This window comes from Diadema setosum, chromosome 15 (genome assembly GCF_964275005.1).
Source record: "Diadema setosum chromosome 15, eeDiaSeto1, whole genome shotgun sequence".
Classification (NCBI taxonomy): Eukaryota; Metazoa; Echinodermata; class Echinoidea; order Diadematoida; family Diadematidae; genus Diadema; species Diadema setosum.
This window is the reverse complement of record NC_092699.1, coordinates 7371508-7390504: the sequence shown is the minus strand read 5'-3', so window position 1 is coordinate 7390504 and position 18997 is coordinate 7371508. Positions and strand designations below refer to the sequence as shown.

The following is an 18997-nucleotide window of genomic DNA, read 5'->3' as shown; positions in this document are numbered from 1 at the left end:
ACACGTGAAAAAGGAAAGGAGAGGGGGGGGAGTGATGTCCTCTTGCAAGCCTTACGCTCCTATGAATCATTCTACCGCCTTTAAGTCACTACAGGGGAAATGTTACTGCGGGAGCGAGCGGCTTAAAGTCAGTTTCGGCTTAAAGTCAGTTTCGGAAGAGTCGGGGCGTATATTTGCTGTCACCATACACAGTTAGCTACACATCGTAACCCTAGTCGCGAGTTGTTTGCACGTAGCACGACGAAAGCTTCTTCAAGGGTAAATCATTTGTCGGGTGGTGAGAAAGGAGTGGATTAGTTTCGCTACTTAATGGAAACTTGGCACTGATCAAGGTCTGTCGGGCTTCTCCTGGGCCAGCACTCAAGGCAAAGATTTTGGTTATACCTCAAACAAAACAAAAAAACCGAACCGCCCCATGCCATTATGACGAATAATAACGAGGAATATTCATATCGCGACGCGCCCCAGAAACCAAAGCATGAAGTAATATTCAACAGTGCATTGTTTACATGCACCGCTGAAGTTGGGAAAGGTCGAGGATATAGCTTACCTCAGTTCTCTGCTTAATGGTGAGTGCACCCTCGGGAGATACGTACATTCCGTGTGCTTTGGCCGAACCCAAAACCTGTGGATCACCGAAGCTGTGAGTGAAATCAGAGAAATAGAAGTTTGTAATAGAGTCCTTCCAGTGCCGGTCAGACAGCATAAAACAAACCAAACCGAAAATTCTTTTGGCGCTTCGAAAGAGATGTCAGTGCCATGTGATCGTCTTCTATACTAGGTGCTACAAAAGCATTTCCCACTTTTGATCCTTAATAGTTCAAAAAGTATATATCAGATAGCACTGACATTGATATGAGCAATAGCTGAATTTAGTGTCCAATTTTGTTGGAGGTAATTTAAAAATGAAAGCATAAGCCAGTTTTATTGAATTCAAGATTTATTAAAATTTTTAAGTTGGGCTTCAGATTTTGAACATTGGGTCATTTGGTGTGTATGGGAGTGTGTGGTTAACACCCAGACAATGGTCCTGTAACAATGGCCAGGGTTTGAATGCTCTATTACATATTCATGAGAAATTCCATTATCACAGCTATAGTCTTTATTCATCCTGAAATGTAGTGTATGCAAGCACATGAAAGCATGTGCTTAACTTCAAGACCGTATTATAGCAAGTACAGTGGGAGAAACTTTCGAGATAAAGCCGGCGGCAAAGATGCACGAAGATTGTGTGTTTGTAGTTGTTACGAAAGATCGTTGGATTGAAAACTTGGATTGGATGGAATCCATGTCAGTGTGGATATCATGGAGCGCCAGGTGTCGCATGGTCCCTTTCGTTACGAAATCAGTCGCTTCGTCGACGAAATTGTCATTTCGTGGACGAAATGATCATTTTATAACTAATTGACAACATTTCGTAAACGTCGACGAAATATCATTTTGTTGTCATTTCAGAAGGAAATGATGTCATTTCGTAACATTTCGTTAACAAAATGAACATTTCGTTTAAAAAATGGTCATTTCGTCGACGAAATGACTGATTTTGTAACGAAGGAAATCATGCGATACTTCACGCCTCGTACGCTTCCTCCCTTTTGAGAGGGATCATCGAGAGCGGCCTTCGCCAATGTTCGTTTGAACCGTCCAAGGAACATATAATCTAATACCCAGCTCCCGTCAAATCCTGTAAACCTTAGAAGGGGTCGTGGATCTCATAGGATTCATTGAAGACACTTTATTTTTCTTTTTTCTTCTTCTTTTTCTTCCGGGGTGTGTAAGGTACGGACTCGCTTTCTCCGGACACGACGGATCGTCTTGTTGCTGCGTGAATGTTCGAAGCTTGTTCTCCTTTAACCTCCGGAGCATGCGAAGTGACCTCTCGCAGGAGATATCATCACCCAAACATGATGGCACCCCTGGGAGGCAGCAAGGTAGACTTGGGAGCCCTGGTTATGAAGATACCTCGGCAACATTTAGAGATACATCTCCAGCTACCTAACCGTCCTTGTTTTCCCCCGATACCCTATCTCTTAAAATCCCCCCTCGAGCGATGCGGTTGCGGCTTATCTCTGCATCTCATCTGATCACGTCTTCTCTCTCCGCTTTTTTTTTCTCTTCCACATCTTCTCCTCCTCATCCGCTTTCTCCTCTTTTTTCCCTCTTCTTTACTCATGACCACGTACATACGCACGCACACGTCACACGTGAAAAAGGAAAGGAGAGGGGGGGAGTGATGTCCTCTTGCAAGCCTTACGCTCCTATGAATCATTCTACCGCCTTTAAGTCACTACAGGGGAAATGTTACTGCGGGAGCGAGCGGCTTAAAGTCAGTTTCGGCTTAAAGTCAGTTTCGGAAGAGTCGGGGCGTATATTTGCTGTCACCATACACAGTTAGCTACACATCGTAACCCTAGTCGCGAGTTGTTTGCACGTAGCACGACGAAAGCTTCTTCAAGGGTAAATCATTTGTCGGGTGGTGAGAAAGGAGTGGATTAGTTTCGCTACTTAATGGAAACTTGGCACTGATCAAGGTCTGTCGGGCTTCTCCTGGGCCAGCACTCAAGGCAAAGATTTTGGTTATACCTCAAACAAAACAAAAAAACCGAACCGCCCCATGCCATTATGACGAATAATAACGAGGAATATTCATATCGCGACGCGCCCCAGAAACCAAAGCATGAAGTAATATTCAACAGTGCATTGTTTACATGCACCGCTGAAGTTGGGAAAGGTCGAGGATATAGCTTACCTCAGTTCTCTGCTTAATGGTGAGTGCACCCTCGGGAGATACGTACATTCCGTGTGCTTTGGCCGAACCCAAAACCTGTGGATCACCGAAGCTGTGAGTGAAATCAGAGAAATAGAAGTTTGTAATAGAGTCCTTCCAGTGCCGGTCAGACAGCATAAAACAAACCAAACCGAAAATTCTTTTGGCGCTTCGAAAGAGATGTCAGTGCCATGTGATCGTCTTCTATACTAGGTGCTACAAAAGCATTTCCCACTTTTGATCCTTAATAGTTCAAAAAGTATATATCAGATAGCACTGACATTGATATGAGCAATAGCTGAATTTAGTGTCCAATTTTGTTGGAGGTAATTTAAAAATGAAAGCATAAGCCAGTTTTATTGAATTCAAGATTTATTAAAATTTTTAAGTTGGGCTTCAGATTTTGAACATTGGGTCATTTGGTGTGTATGGGAGTGTGTGGTTAACACCCAGACAATGGTCCTGTAACAATGGCCAGGGTTTGAATGCTCTATTACATATTCATGAGAAATTCCATTATCACAGCTATAGTCTTTATTCATCCTGAAATGTAGTGTATGCAAGCACATGAAAGCATGTGCTTATTTTTTTCATGTGTGCATGCATTTTACCCTTTACCATGAATTCAGACTAGCAGCGCCCACGATAATTCATAATGAATTATTAACCATTTCTGTGCCAATGAATTAAATGTGCACAAATTTCACACACAAAGCAATGGGCAGGAAATAAACGTGGCGCACAAATGCCCGAATTCACGAAGGTGGTACAAATGAAACCACGGTTTAAACCATGGACAGAAACCGTGGAGCGCCAAGTGTCGCACGAAATGTTTCGTTACGAAAGTGGTCATTTCGTCGACAAAATGACCGTTTCGTTAACGAAATTATCATTTCGTGGACGAAATGTTCATTTAGTTACAAAATGTTGTCATTTCGTTACAAAATAATCATTTCATCGACGAAATGACTGATTTCGTAACGAAATATTCCATGCGACACTTGGCGCTCCATGGTTTTTGTCCATGGTTTAAACGTGGTATTCGTGGTATTCATGTCTTTTGTTCAGCGTCATTGTAAGCACACACTCACATACACATCATAGGTTCTTGTGTAAAGATCAATTTTGTACAGAGGGTTCAAATTGGACCGAAATCTGGAACTTTTAAATCAATCATGGATTTAACGAAACTGATTCATGCTCTCATATTTAAATCACCTCCAACTAAATTGCACACTATTTAGGTATTACTCATATCAATGACAGTGTTATCTGATGTACAGTTTTCGAACTATTAAGGATCAAAAGTGAGAAATGTTTTTTGTAACACTAGTAGTAGCTGCTCTGTCGTAATATTCTTCATTAACTTTGCACGTATAAATATTTACTTATTCTTAATTTAAATACCCCATAAAACAATGTCGACACACATCTTCCGAAAGTGCTGAATTCAGAATTTACAGTGTGGTGTCATAGACAAGATTGAAATACTTCAAACCCCTCGATTTAACTGTATACACGTGCTTAAATGTGGTGGCGATATGCGAATCCTCAATATTTGACAAGTTGTTATCGCCTTTTTTTGTGACTTTTCCATTTTTAGCCATTTCTCTAGGGTTTTTTTTTTCTTTTTGGTATGACAAAAATGATATCGTGGACATGGTCATATTCTGTTTTAGGTTGTACGTCAAGTTTTGATCAGATACTCTTATTTATTTTGCGCAGAGAACAAACAGCAAAAAGAAGGTTATACAAGAATAAAGTTACGCCTGAATAATAGAACTGTATGTTACATAATTAGGTGCACAAAGAAATAATTACACACACAACCCTGTAAATACGTACATGAAATGTGTATACATCAGCATGAACATAGAGATAATATAAGGCCCTATATATTCATTATGTGTAAATATATATAATATATATAGATACATATGTAGTCAAACCTGTCAAGAGCGTCCACCCAAGGGAGACAAAAAAGGTGGCCGCGATTGACAGGTGACTGCTGTTCAATATATCTTTTCATTTCGAGGGATTTTTATTTCAATGTCCGTATACGGCAGGTGACCATTATAGACAGGTAGTCGCTATTCCAAGGCAAGTTTGACTGTATGGTCATAAATGTTTTGAAGCCAAACCATGCGTTAATTGAAAAACTGTTCGTCGTTTCACCATTCCTTTTTTTTTTTTCACTTCTTTTTGTGTCAAATTGGGAAGACAGAGAATGTATCTTTGAAGATCGGGTCGAAATGGATACTCTCTCGTCAGCACGCAAATACACACAAACAAACAAACAAACACACACACACACAATACAAATGTGACAGGCATTTTTCATTAAAAGAGACGTCTTTTATTATCAAAAGTAGCCTCTTATACAGCAACCAAACCTCTTCGACTGAATTGTGTTTTCAGGTTAATATGATTACAACGTTGTTCGTCTTTTATCTCTTCATTGAGATATTTTTGAGACAAAGCGTTCAACTGGTATGGTATGGTGTTACCATTTATTAAGTTAGGTCAATGATACATTGATATGTTTGTCTTTTTTATACCTTAACATGTGACCTGAGATTGAAGGCATGTAATCTAATTCCATTTTCTTCTGCATCGCCAGAGTAGCTTTCCAAGACAGGGACACTTCGTTTTGCCTCCTGCCGTACCTGTTTCTGCTTCTATGGTACTTTTTTTTTTTCCAAACAAGTAGGTAATTTGACATTCAGAGTTGGCGCCGCAAAGTATGGTACGTTGGAAATACCACACCGCATGTGCACGATCACAGCGTCAGGGATACGGGACCAGCCCATTTGCCCGGGGGTGCTACCCCGATTGCCTCCCCCCCCCCCCTCTCACCGAGTACAGGTCTGTTCGGGTAGAAGAGTTAGATTTGCCAAAGTTATTGTTCATCACACCACACCACCTGGCGTGCGCGCACGCTCATGATTATGCATAAAGCGCTTCAAGAGGTGTTTGACACATTCTAAGATCAGAGAATAGTGATGCAGTCTCTATAGGGTAACCTACCTCCTCAGACCTCGAACCTCGGAAGATAATTCGAACATCATCACCACCACTTCATGATTAATCAAACACAACAAAGGAAAAATTTTGAAAGACGAAACAACACAATAATAATGAAAATCGTTACATCAGTACGTTGCCCAGTAGGACAAGACGTATGAATGAACATGCAGGCCAAATGAGAATTAGACATAGAATAGAAATGTAGGGATCCTAATAAGAAAGTTACCACACATTATAAAGTTCTGTTTAAAGTTCAACTCAGAATAGCCCCCCCCCCCCCAAAAAAAAAAAAATAATATTAATAATAATAATAAAATAAATAAATAAATAATATATATATATATATATATATATATATATATATATATATATAGATGTGCGCTTTAAAGGAGCCCTGAAATCCAAATGCATGTTGATTAGTGTTGATTTATGATACCCTCAACATCACCTTTGCGGTAAAACAAATATCTAGAAACATTCCATATATCTTTAACGATTTTTTCTTCTATTTTTTTTTCAGATTACTTGGGAACGCCCACAAAAAAAATAAAATATTCCCAACCAATCAATATTAATATTCTTGAGATGACATCATCTGTTAATCATTGCTAAAGTACTGAATGTTTAACAAAAGACATTGGAATGCACCTTCCTCTCGACTCAGCATAACTTGCATGTTTCTGTCATATCAATGTGACTAACAAAAGACATAGCAAGGGAACATGCAAGTTTAATATGCTGAGTCGAGGGGAAGGTGCATTCCAATGTCTTTTTGTTAAACATTTCAGTACTCGTTTCACCGCAAAAGTGATGTTGAGGGTATCATAAATCAACACAAATCAACGTGCATTTGGATTTCAGGGCCCCTTTAACCTAAATTTCAGTTCAGCTTTGCTATTCTAATGACACTTTGCTGGTTCGTATATTTTATTACACTTCCTTTAAGCATACACACAAAATGAATTCACACACGCGCGCGCTCGAATATTATTCTATTTTCATAATTATATCAGATAACTATCAACACGGCGTGTATGCTGTCAGAAATCCACCTGATTTATCTTTCTTTTGATTAACGAATCACCCCCCCCCCCCCGCATTACAGCATTGCGTTCAATTGGTAATCGTAACACATTACTGAACGGTAATGAACTAAGAAATAATTATACTTTATAACTGCATAAACTGTAAGAGGCCAGACGTGACTAGCATTCATGCTATTTTCTGGTTCCTATTATCCTCGCTTTTATATGTAACTGATACGACTATAAACATGTACAATGATTGTTATTGCATTGGATAATAAATTCATTCATTCATTCATTCATTCATTCATTCATTCATTCATTCATTCATTCATTCAAACAAGAATATTCTATCTCAAAATATGACTGGCATGAACGTATACACAAGTTTATTGCACACTGCAAACAAGAGTCAATGAACTATTTTTGATGTTTTATCCAATGATTCCACTTATCAGACATGAATATCCACGTTGTGACGAAGACCAGGGGATCATTTCATGGCACGTTTTGTCACATTTTTTTTTCTGACAAATTTGCTTTCAGCCAATCAGTTGCAAGGATTTCAGCAGCTTCAAAAATTTTATCAGAAAAAAAAAAAATCTTACAAAACGCTTGATGAAATACCCCCCCCCCCCCCCCCCGGCGTAATGTTGAATTAGTCCGTTTTCTTTTTTTTTTTTTCAGAATCACACGAAATATTCTACCAAGCGCACCACAAATTAACGGAGCTTAAGCCTATAATTGTAATGCATGGTAAAAGGGATCATCATGGACAAATTTTACGCACATGATAAAGTCACTCGAGTTTAAGAGATACACAAAGGCAAAAATAATAAAAAAATGAAAGGAAAGAAAGTAAAATCAGCTTTCCAAGGAGGAAGATTGTACCTTTGCTAATATTACTTTAAAATCGAGCGTAGATAAGCCTGTCCTTACCTTGAAATTTCATGTATGTTTCTATCAATAAGTATTGCTATGGCAACTGAGAGTTTGCCACAGGCCATATTCGGTGTTTCGCGCCAAAATGGCAAAGATTGAAAGCCGCTCGCATATAATCAGGTGAAGCAGGTGCAAGCATAGATTGTATCTAGGAATCAGGGTTGGAAATAATTTGATATATTTTCTCATAAGTATATTTTGTAATGCATAAATGTGATTAATTAAGTAAGCATGATATGATTAATGAGACTATCAAGCCTTTTTGGATACTAAAATGTACCACACTGCAACAAAGAAAATGTACTTCTACATGTTATAATGAAACATCAGGGAAAAGATGAGACACTCAACCGATAATAAATGTATACACAAGCATTTGCACAATCGCATGGTCGTACAATACGCGCATATTCGTAACACACAAACGCAAACATATAGTCATATACAACCACCATCCGATCGACTTCATTCTGAGACCGTCCACTTATTAGAGGCGGACAATTTAGTTCACTGATTGGCCCTATCCAGCCGTAATACAATGGATTTAATATTCCCCTCTCCATTATACGGCACCATTTTACGAGTTATCGAGCGTAATTTCTGCTGGATTCATGCGGAACTTTCAGTAGTCTTTTCAGAGAGATCATGATTTCATTTCATTTCATTTCATTAATGAGATGAACGTACCAGGCATTCAACCGGATAGCATTACTCTGTTCGGTCTGACTTCACATTGATGTTGTTATTTTTTTTATGTGTGTGTGTGTGTGTTCGTTTATTTGTATTCATGTTATTATTTTTTGGTCCCGACACGGTTTAGATGGTTGTGAATCCGAATAAACCTGCGTGGCACACGTGTAATGTGAAAATTGGGTAAAATTTAATACTTAACAAAGGGAAGAAACAAATCGAACAAGAGTTTAAGTGAGATCTACACTTTCCGCAAAAAAAAAATGAAAAAAAGATGTAATTTTTTTAACTTTGTCTGGCAATAAAGTGTAAAAACAAGAAGGTATGGACATATTCCCTCTCTCAACAGATGAAAGCATTTTACCGACCCATTTAATAAATGAAACGCACCCGCCCTTGTAATCGCTAATTCTTCGCCTTTCCGGTTTGTTATTAAAAACGTCCACGAAGTAAGTGGTGTAGTTATTGTCGTTTCTTTAATGACGGACATGCATTCATCATTCAGTTTAATAAACATGTCTTATGACGATTGGTTATCCTCCATGCCCTCTAACACTGTTTAATGTACGTAAGTGTGATAGCCGTATAAGGAAATCACCGTCATGGAAATGCGATCGACTATATAAGCCTGGTCTCTTGACATTATGAAGATATTCTGTCCGTACTTTTTTTTATTCTCTTATATTCCCCCCCCCCTTTGTTTCAAGAGCATATCGATATATTTACATTATATTTCTTTTTTTTTTAATTCAAAGCTGTGCAATAGCATCGCCATCCCTCCCCACCCCTAATAGTAGAACAGCATTTACTGTAAGTAGAAATCATTTGCTATAACTTACTGTAAATTATCATGGAGATCCAAGAACTTATCGAAGGGCAAAAAAATAATTATTGGTCTCGACGTTCAAGTCATCTTTCTATCCAACAGGATTCAACAAGATTCAAATGCCTCCCCCCCCCCCCTTCTCTCTCGAATTCTCACACCCACCTAGATTTCTATATCCCTCACTTTCTTCTAGGTTTACTTTTCTTTACATTTCTTGTTTCATAAGTGACTCCTGCCAAGTGCGACACTACTGAAATCAGGACGGTATCGATTTCATTGAACAGTCATGGATCATAGGTCAGGTTTCAAACATTCATGGCGTCAATGATACCCAGGAAGGGAATCTGTACCCCCCCCCCCACACACACACACACGCTCCATCACCCAAATCCTCACAGCTTGCCTTCCTTCGTAAAGGAGGGGTCACTTCGTACTTTACCCAATTTTGTTGGCAGAACCGTGACCAGGTCGATTCTATTAAACAAAAACCCACGAGTTCGATGAACTATATTATCCACTGACTTCTTGGGTTTTTGAACTGCATACTAAGAACTTGTAAATTATGGTACATTCCGAATACTTAGAGTATATTACTAGTATGCAGCCCTGCTATACATCTATTTACCGTAGTTTTATTTTACAGTCATTATGTCAACCTTACTCTTGAAAATAAGACATACCAAGAACACAATAGAAACACTGTAAAACAGAAATATATCGTTATATATAGATGGTTATAGCGTTGTCATTAAATCAAAAAATCACGAGAAAAAAAAAACTGTAATCATGATCTGCTGATCTAAGTCCGTTAGTACGTATCAGACTGTCAAGCATTTGATCCGAGGCGATCATTTCCAAGACGTAGGTTATTTTGAGAAGAGTGACAGCCTGTTAAACAAAATAATAATGGGATAAAAGCACAATTATCCACGCGTCTCGATTTCATTTTCTCTCACGCTCCCTGTCCAATCCCCCATCCTCCTTCCTCTCCTTCATTCTCTCTTTATTACTTTCTTCATATTCTGTTTGCTTCTTTGTTCTTTTTTCTTCTTCCCAACTCTTAAATCTTAGCATCAATGTCCCTATCTCTTCATGATCCTTACAATCTCTCATTCTCACTTCCCAATTCTCTCGATCTCTGTTATTCTATTTCATTCCATAACCTTCTCTTCTCTCCTCCTCTTCTTCCTCCTTCTCCTCCTCCTCCTCATCATCATCTCCCTCCTTTATCTCCCTGTCTTCCTACTCCTCAACCATATAGGTTTTGCTGCTCTCAGTATAGGGTATACCAACCTATTCATTAAGTCCATTTCGTACCATGAGAAAGTTTCATTTTCTGCGGCGTTAATCACCTACACGGGTCAACCATCATATTAGCCTCGTTCGTGGTAAAGTGGGTAGGCGGATGCATGGATTCAGATGTGGTTATAGCAGCCAACGAATATGAATCATTTATTAATTTGCTCTGCGGATGGTTGCTAATGGGGTCAATTTTTATTCATCATTGTCCCACTTACTACCATCATCCATTCAGCCACCATTTGATTCAATGAAAGTGAACGATACGGAAGACTATTTTAAGGGAGGAATTAAATGAATGAGTGCCGGGCAACTTTAAAGGGCAGTTTTGTTTCTTTTTTTTTTATAGCAGCCTGATTTACTTGAATGCTGAATGGAGAGTGCTATATACAGAAATGAATAAGTGGTGGTCAATGAAAGACACGATTACAGATATTGCATCAATATTTAGCCTCTACAATTATTGCCAAGCAAAGAACTCCATCTTTGCTGGGTTTCCACTGAAGTGATCAATGGAAACTTCACATAAACCAACATTTCTTCTTCGATATGACCATTAGCATTTGTGTTCAGCGCATACTTTACTTTGTACTGTGCAATCCCCCCCCCAAAAAAAAAAAAGTTGATACATTTGGATTCCTATTTGGCGTACCAATGATATGGCAACTGTAAATCCTTTGAGAAATAAGGAAGTGTGAACATATTCTGAACTGAATTGAATTGAATTGAATTCACTGAGATGATTTGAGATCTATGCCATACGAGACACTTGCGAAAGTGAAGAAATTTTGTCACCGAAGATTGTCACGGGAAGTAAACTGTTGGAGAGAACTCAAACTCCTCTGAGGACACGGGCGATGGACGAAAGAACGTTGATACATAAATACATAATAGAAATAAAAACAAATGACGTAATCGGACAATACAAGGTAGATCTCTGGCTACATGACCTAGGCTTTTTAGTGGAACACTGTTTTCCGTCGTTATGATTACTTACTTCTTTTTTTTTTACCATGACAAAGTTTACATTGTATCTTTTTTTAATGACATCATTCCTGCATATACTTCATTCGAAAAAAAATGCCCTTATCAGATGAATGAAAGACAAATCGACAACTTGTACCGCTTTGAATCATGTTTTCTTTTTGCTTTTTGATGATGGAAATAAACACAAATTATTGAATTGAATTGAATTGAACTGAATTGAATTGAATTGAATTGAATTGAATTGAATTGAATTGAATTGAATTGGATTGAATTGAACTGAATTACATTGAATTGAACTGAATTGAATTGAATCGAATTGAATGCCAACTATATTTTTTAATGCATATTTGTCAAAGGTGTGCACATGAAAACTTGATTACAATAACTTGCTGTACAGATGAACATTTGCTAAGCTTAACTACGGCCAGTGTAAAGTGTGTAACAACCATACAAAGAAGATTGTTCCTATTCTTCTTCTTATTATTAATATTCTGATTATTATTCTTCTCAATATTAGGGCCTATTCACTATGCTTAAATCGTTAGATGCATTAGTTCATTCCAAGTGTATGTATCACTTTTGGGTTTGTTCCCATTTCTTAGTTTATTTTTATTTTATTTTTTTTGCCTTTTTGCCTTTTTGCTCGTCGCTTCTGGGAAAAATAATGAAGAATCCCCCTCCCCCTCCAAAAAAAAAAAGTGTATTACTATACACTATAACATAATGATACCAAGCTCACGTGTAGGACGATTTGACGTGATTGGAAGTCTGGTTTAACATCGAAAACAAGCAGAAGTAAAACAATTTCCAAAGTAAGAAGTGAAATCTATACAAGCCAAAGCGATAGTCCCGTTCTAAAGCCCATCTCGTCTGTATTGATCCCTCCCTTTCATTATCCATTACCCTAGTTTAGTAGGTTTAATGCCGGTAACGACGGTGTGACATTTGCCTAAAAGCTAAAAGGCTAAAACGTTTTTTCAGCTATTTAGGCGGACTTGCCGTAATCACCTTCAGTGCGCACGAATGCCCACGTAATGTACACATATTATTATATACACTTATTAGAACGCAGTGCACGCGCGCACATTATAATGCCCTCCTCAATAAACACATTTAAGCGCAGACGATTGTCTGTGTGTACGTTGGTAACATTTTGTTATAATGGCCCCGGTGATGACTCATACACTCGTTGATGCGACGGTCAATACACATCGTCTGTAATGGTTCTTGTCGAGTCGACTCAATGTCCTATTTCCCTGCAAGTCCCGGTAAGAGTTGTTGATGTTTTTTGTTTCCTTAGCAAAGATGCCGCTGTGCCATCCAGACGAAATGTTACTGTGCGAGACGATTTACATGACGCAGTTATCACGTTCATGTGATTGACAATACAAGCAAATATTCCTGTAGACACAAACACTCACAGACAAACACACACACACACGCACACACACACACACACACACACACACACACACACACACAAATGAGGTGGTAATTCCCCTAACAACGGAACCTTTTGTACCACGTCGGTGTTAGGAAGATGAAAAAGGACCATAAAATTGTATCTAACTCTATCACTTCAGCTATTCACCAAAAAAAAAATAATAATAATAATAATTTCTAAACTGATATAGAAGCAATATGTTGACTTCGTCCCATGCCTCATTCCTATGTCGTAATATGTAGAAATGCACTCTATCTTCTTAAACGGGGAACTTTATGTGATTATAACTTCCCAACTTCCCCAGCCAACCTCTTTCCGGTGAGCTGAGCAAGAATTCCTTGACAAACTTAGTGTTCTTCTTAGATAGAAACTCTTATAATCACCACTGAATCTGTTGACAGTATAAAGATATCAAAAAGGACAGGCGGCATCATAACGATGTTCCTTGTCTGCACGTTTCTTCTTTTAGTTTGTTGTTAGGGACTAGGAATGGCTTTGCGGGTTGCGTCATAATAACATGCAAACTGTGTAGGCCTATTAGGCCTACTATGCTCCAGAGAAAGAAAAATGAATTGCGATGAAAGCGCTGCAAATCACAGGTCAAAAGTCTTAGCCGTACTCTTCAGTTTCAGATTCACAGGTTTGACGACGTACGCTCAAAATAGGAAGTTAACTTTAAAGGGACGATATAGTTTTGGTTGAGATGGGGCTTCAAGTTTCCATTTTCTTAAGACATTGAGAAACTTATTGTGGAATATGAAAGAACACACTATTCTAAGAGGAATTCAAAGTTTATTTTGATGAAAATCGGTTTTGAAATGGTTGAGATATTTTAAAAAAAGCAAAGCAAAACAAAGTGGTCCTAATAAAAAGGTGGATCCCACCTTTTATTAGGACCTCTTTGTATTTGAATATCTCGGCCATTTTAAAAACCGATTGTCATGAAATAAGCTTTGAATTCCTGTAAGAATTGCAGGGGCGGATCCAGGGAGGACCGCAACCGGCGCACACCCCCCCCCCCTTTATTTTTTGTTGAAACAAATGAAATAAAAAGAAAAAAATGGGGGAGGGGTGTGTGCGCCCCCCCCCCCTTTAATTTTGTAAACACGCCCCCTCTTTACGGAATTCCTGGATCCGCCTCTGAATTGTATGCTCTTTCATGTTTCATAAGAGGTTTCTAATTATCTCGCAAAAAGGTAAAAATATGAATTCTCATCTCAACCAAAACTATAATCATCCCTTTAACTTTAACGGCGGACAAGATCCAATATCCATCAAGAGCCATTCTAAGGCTTGGTGAGGACCAGAGCAAACTCCGCCAGAGTTCCCCCGGGGCTATAAATGATTTAGTCGCTGTTTGCTTTCCTACTTTTTTTTCAGAGATCATGATCGAAAATGGAGTAAAATGCTAATAGCAGCGCGCGCATAGCTCATCAGATTGCCGACGTTAACATCCAAAGAGTGTGCAGGTATAGTGAGCGTTTAATTCGCATGTGTTAGGTCGTCTTTTGGCAATGATTTACATAATCTGAATTTATAGAACTGTGCCGTACATAAGGTAAATTTGCAAAATAGAATTTTGGAACAGTGCCTGGCGTAGGACATATTTCCGGTCGCTCTCCACTTTACAGACGATCCCAGTCTGGCATAAATAATGGAAGACTACAAACTATGTCGCTGCATGCATTGTGGGTTAAATCGTCATCATATCATGGTAACTAAGACATAGGCTTAGGCTTGACTTGTGTAAGGGCAGTCTTCCGAATTTAATATACATTGGTCATGTTCGACGTACACCGCTGATGAAGATATAAGATCAAGTAGAAGAAAAATATGATTTCAATTCAGTTTATTTCCATTTCCATTGAATAAACAGAAAAAATATATACAATACATTTACAGAACAAATTTATAACAATTTCAAAGAAAACGTACAAGTGGTCACGAGTAACAACAGAATTTCGTTTCTAAGGTATATACCTAATACAAAGATTAGAATGGAAATGGAGGGTCCCACTTAAAAAGCAAAGCTTGTAGGGTATGGGACCCTCTAAAAATACGTACACAAAGTCAAAGAAACCAATGTCAACTGACATGAAATTAACTTGGGAAGGGGAAAAAAAAAGAAGAAGAAAAAAAAGAACAAAAAAAAAGGGGGAAATGAGACTATGGTACAACACGCGCCATCGTGGACACAAGCATACTGTACTACATTATGAAAATGCAATAACAAAACAATACAACGCTCCCTGGTTTGAAATTGCGATTGATTGGGTGCATATGCCGGTATGAATGCATAGGAACGGATATAAAAAAAGAGAAAGAGAATAGACTCACTGTTACTGGTACACTAAAAGAAATATCTGAGGTAAACTTATGTTAGACAGATTGTTTTCCTTAAAAGATGATTTCTGTGTGATAACTTAATACTTGTAAAAACAAACAAACAAACAAACAAACGACTTGATTGAGAGAATGAAACCGAACCTAATTTGGTTGTATATCATAAGATTTCAACAGAAAAAATTTTAATTTGTTTTTAAAAGAATTCAAAGTTTGTGCTGTTATTATGTCGTTGGGAAGTGAGTTCCAATACTTAGGTCCCTCGTAGATGAAGGTTTGCTGAGCCAGCAAGGTCCTAAAAAATGGTAAATGAAATTCGTTCGATTGCCTTGTAGGATAATTATGAACAGATTGATTTTTTGAAAACATTGATTCAAATATATATGGAAGATTATTTTTATTGTAATTATACATAAATTGTCCTAAATTAAACAAATACAAATCTTTAATTTTAAATATTTTATTTTCAAAAAATAACGGATCAGTATGAGACAAATATGCAGTGTGACATAAAATGCGCAGTGACTTCTTTTGTAGCAGAAGTAATTTATCCAAAAGAGTTTGATATGTATTTCCCCATACAAGAATACCGTAATTTAAATAAGGCAATATGAGGGATGAATATAATGTAAGCAGGGACGACAAAGGAAGACAAAATTTAATCTTGTTGATTATACCGATGTTTCGAGAAATAATCTTACATATACTATCAATATGAAATTTCCATGAAAGCTTATTATCAACTGTTATTCCCAGAAATTTGATATAAGAAACATTTTCCAGCGGTGTGCCGTCAAAAATAATATCAGCAGGTAGTGCCTCAATGGAGTTGCTGAAAAGCATATATTTTGTTTTTTGAAGATTGAGAGATAATTTATTAGCTTTTATCCATTGAGCAACTTTTTCTAATTCAAAATTTAATGTCTTTACTAGGGTAAAAGGATTATTATGCGAAAAAAACAAATTTGAATCATCCGCAAAGAGAATGAAAGAAAGAATATCTGATGATTTACAGAAATCATTTATATAAATAAGAAACAGAAGCGGACCTAATAAACTTCCCTGTGGGACCCCACATTTAACATTTAACATTTGTGAATTGCAACCATTTAAAGAGACATATTGCTTCCTGTTCAAGAGGTAGCTCCTGAACCACTCCAAGGCCTTCCCACGGACTCCGTAATGTTGCAATTTATTAAGTAAAATATCATGATTAATGGTGTCGAAGGCCTTGGAGAAGTCCAGGAACAAACCTATGAGATGTGAGGATTTGTCCATAGCATGTGCTACTTTTTCTACAAAACTCAATAATGCATGTGAGGTGCTATGTTTTTCTCTAAAACCAAACTGAGTATTTGAGAGTATATTATTGAATTTCAAAAAAGTAAGAGTTCTTTTGTAAACAATTTTTTCAAGAATTTTGGACAGTGTACATAACAAAGAAATTGGTCTATAATTATTAACATCTAATTTGTCACCTTTTTTAAACAAAGGAATAACTTTTGCTATTTTCATACTTTCAGGAACAATACCATAAAAAAGAGATAAATTGAATATATGAGATAAAGGATCCGCAATTGAAGATATTACTCCCTTCAGCAGAAAATTACTGATGTCATCGTGTCCAGCACTTTTTTTGGAACGAAAATCAGAAACAATATTGATTATCTCCTGACTATATGTTGGGCTAAAAAACATTGAGTTTAAATTTGGTGGACCTAAAAATTCAGAAAAATGTTTATTTGAAGATGGAATTTTGCTTGCAAGATTTTCCCCAATGGAAGAAAAATGATTATTTAGAATATTACATATATAATGAGGATCTTCATGAATCTTATCATCAGATCTAATTTTGGTAATATTCGACTTGTTATTTGATATATTCATTACTTGCTTTAAAACTTTCCATGTATTTTGCATATCATGCTTATAAAATTGTAACTGCTTAGTATAATATTTTTTCTTTTCAATACGTATAATTTTCGTCAAAGTATTTTTATAACTAGTATATTTCAGTTTTGATTGCTCAGTAGGTTTCATTTTAAATTTATAATATAAATTGTTCTTTCTATTTATTGAACGCAAAAGTGACTTAGAAATCCAAGGTAACCTGGGTACCTTTTTATAGTTGGATGACTTTTCTCTTCGTTTTGGAATATGAATGTCCAAGAGTTGAGTAAAAATATGCATAAAATATTCAAATGACAAATTCACATCATTTGAGTCAAAAATAGACGACCAGTCTGTCCTATCTAAACTAGCACCCAGACTGGCTACGTTTTCATGTGTAATTCTTCGTCTAGATAAAGAACTAGATTTATTATCAATAATATCATTTAAAAAGAAACTAGTCAAAATGGGAAAGTGATCTGTAATATCTGAAAGTAATATAAGAGAATCAGGAGAAGGCAGAATATTAGAAAAAATATTATCAATAAGGGAGGCGGATTCATTAACTATACGCGTGGGCTTAGATATCAAAGGTAAGAAAGAAGCAGATAGAAATATTTCCATAAAATCTTGTGAGATTGTATTTTGTTTCAATAAATCTATATTAAAATCTCCCATTATGAAACATTTTTTATGAATAAAAACTGGATCCTTCATTAAATTCGCAAAATATTCCAAAAATGATTTCATATTCGCACTGGGTGGTCTATACATTACACCTATGATTATATTTCTACTGCCAGGGACTGTAATTTCAATAAAAAGAGATTCAATAACTTCAGTCATACAGTTGAGCTCATCACGAACTATATAATCATACTTTTGTGAAACATATAAAGCAACGCCCCCACCCGCCCTAATTTGCCTGTTATTAACTACAAAATCATATCCGTCGAGGGCGAAAGGAAGACTTAAATCATTGGAAAGCCAGGTTTCGGTTAAACCTATTATCGAAATTTTTTTCCTGATGGGATCATCTAAAAGTAACCTCAGTTCTTCAAAATGTTTATTAATACTCCTAATATTAAAATGTATGAGTGAAAAAGTGGTGTCATCATATTCCTTGACAACATTATTAAACTGGTTGAGAGTAAGATATTCCGAAGATGGGCTTTGCAATTGGTTTTCTATATCAAAGTCATAATGAAATTCTTTCGACGATGTATTAAAACTATCTGAAACACAATTATCGAAAAACATATTATTTTGATCAATATCTACTTCTCTTTCTGCCAAAGAAGGTCCTACCGTATCGGAAAAATCATCATCAGTAATTGAATTGAATGCAGTGTCTATTGGATTGTGTAGTACAGGGTGAGCGTAATTGCCATTGCTTGTATCCACGAGGGCACCTGTCGAGTGCAGCACAGGGGATTTTGACATCTTGAATGTCTGTGATGTACGAGACTAAAAAGAAAGAAAATGCTACATCTTAGTTGGAAACAGAGTCAATGTAACATTAATCCCATACACGAGGTACCACATATATTACAGAATAACGTATTAACAATTATCTAAGAGCGTCTTCAGCCTTGCTCTACTATATAATAGGAATTAGAATACACCAGTTAAGAAATCAGGTTACAGAAGGAAAAAGAAAAAAAATAAACTAGGTAAAATGTCCCTTGACATAAATGAGTATTACATTAACCATTTTCAGAGAGTGATAGAAAAAAAAGGAAAAAAAATAAAACACC

At 36.9% G+C, this 18997-nt stretch overlaps 1 protein-coding gene across 1 annotated transcript in view; it reads right to left on the bottom strand.

Annotated features, from left to right (window-relative positions):
* The window catches only part of LOC140239210 (uncharacterized), a 40046-nt gene extending 29773 nt beyond the window's left edge, over window positions 1–10273 (bottom strand). The window contains exons 1-3 of the mRNA XM_072319092.1: window positions 10234–10273; window positions 2750–2840; window positions 551–641 (exon numbers count right to left, since the gene is read on the bottom strand). Coding sequence (XP_072175193.1) covers window positions 551–641; window positions 2750–2840; window positions 10234–10273 — 222 coding nt within the window. The remainder of the gene's footprint in view (window positions 1–550; window positions 642–2749; window positions 2841–10233) is intronic.
* Window positions 10274–18997: the final 8724 nt, after the last annotated feature.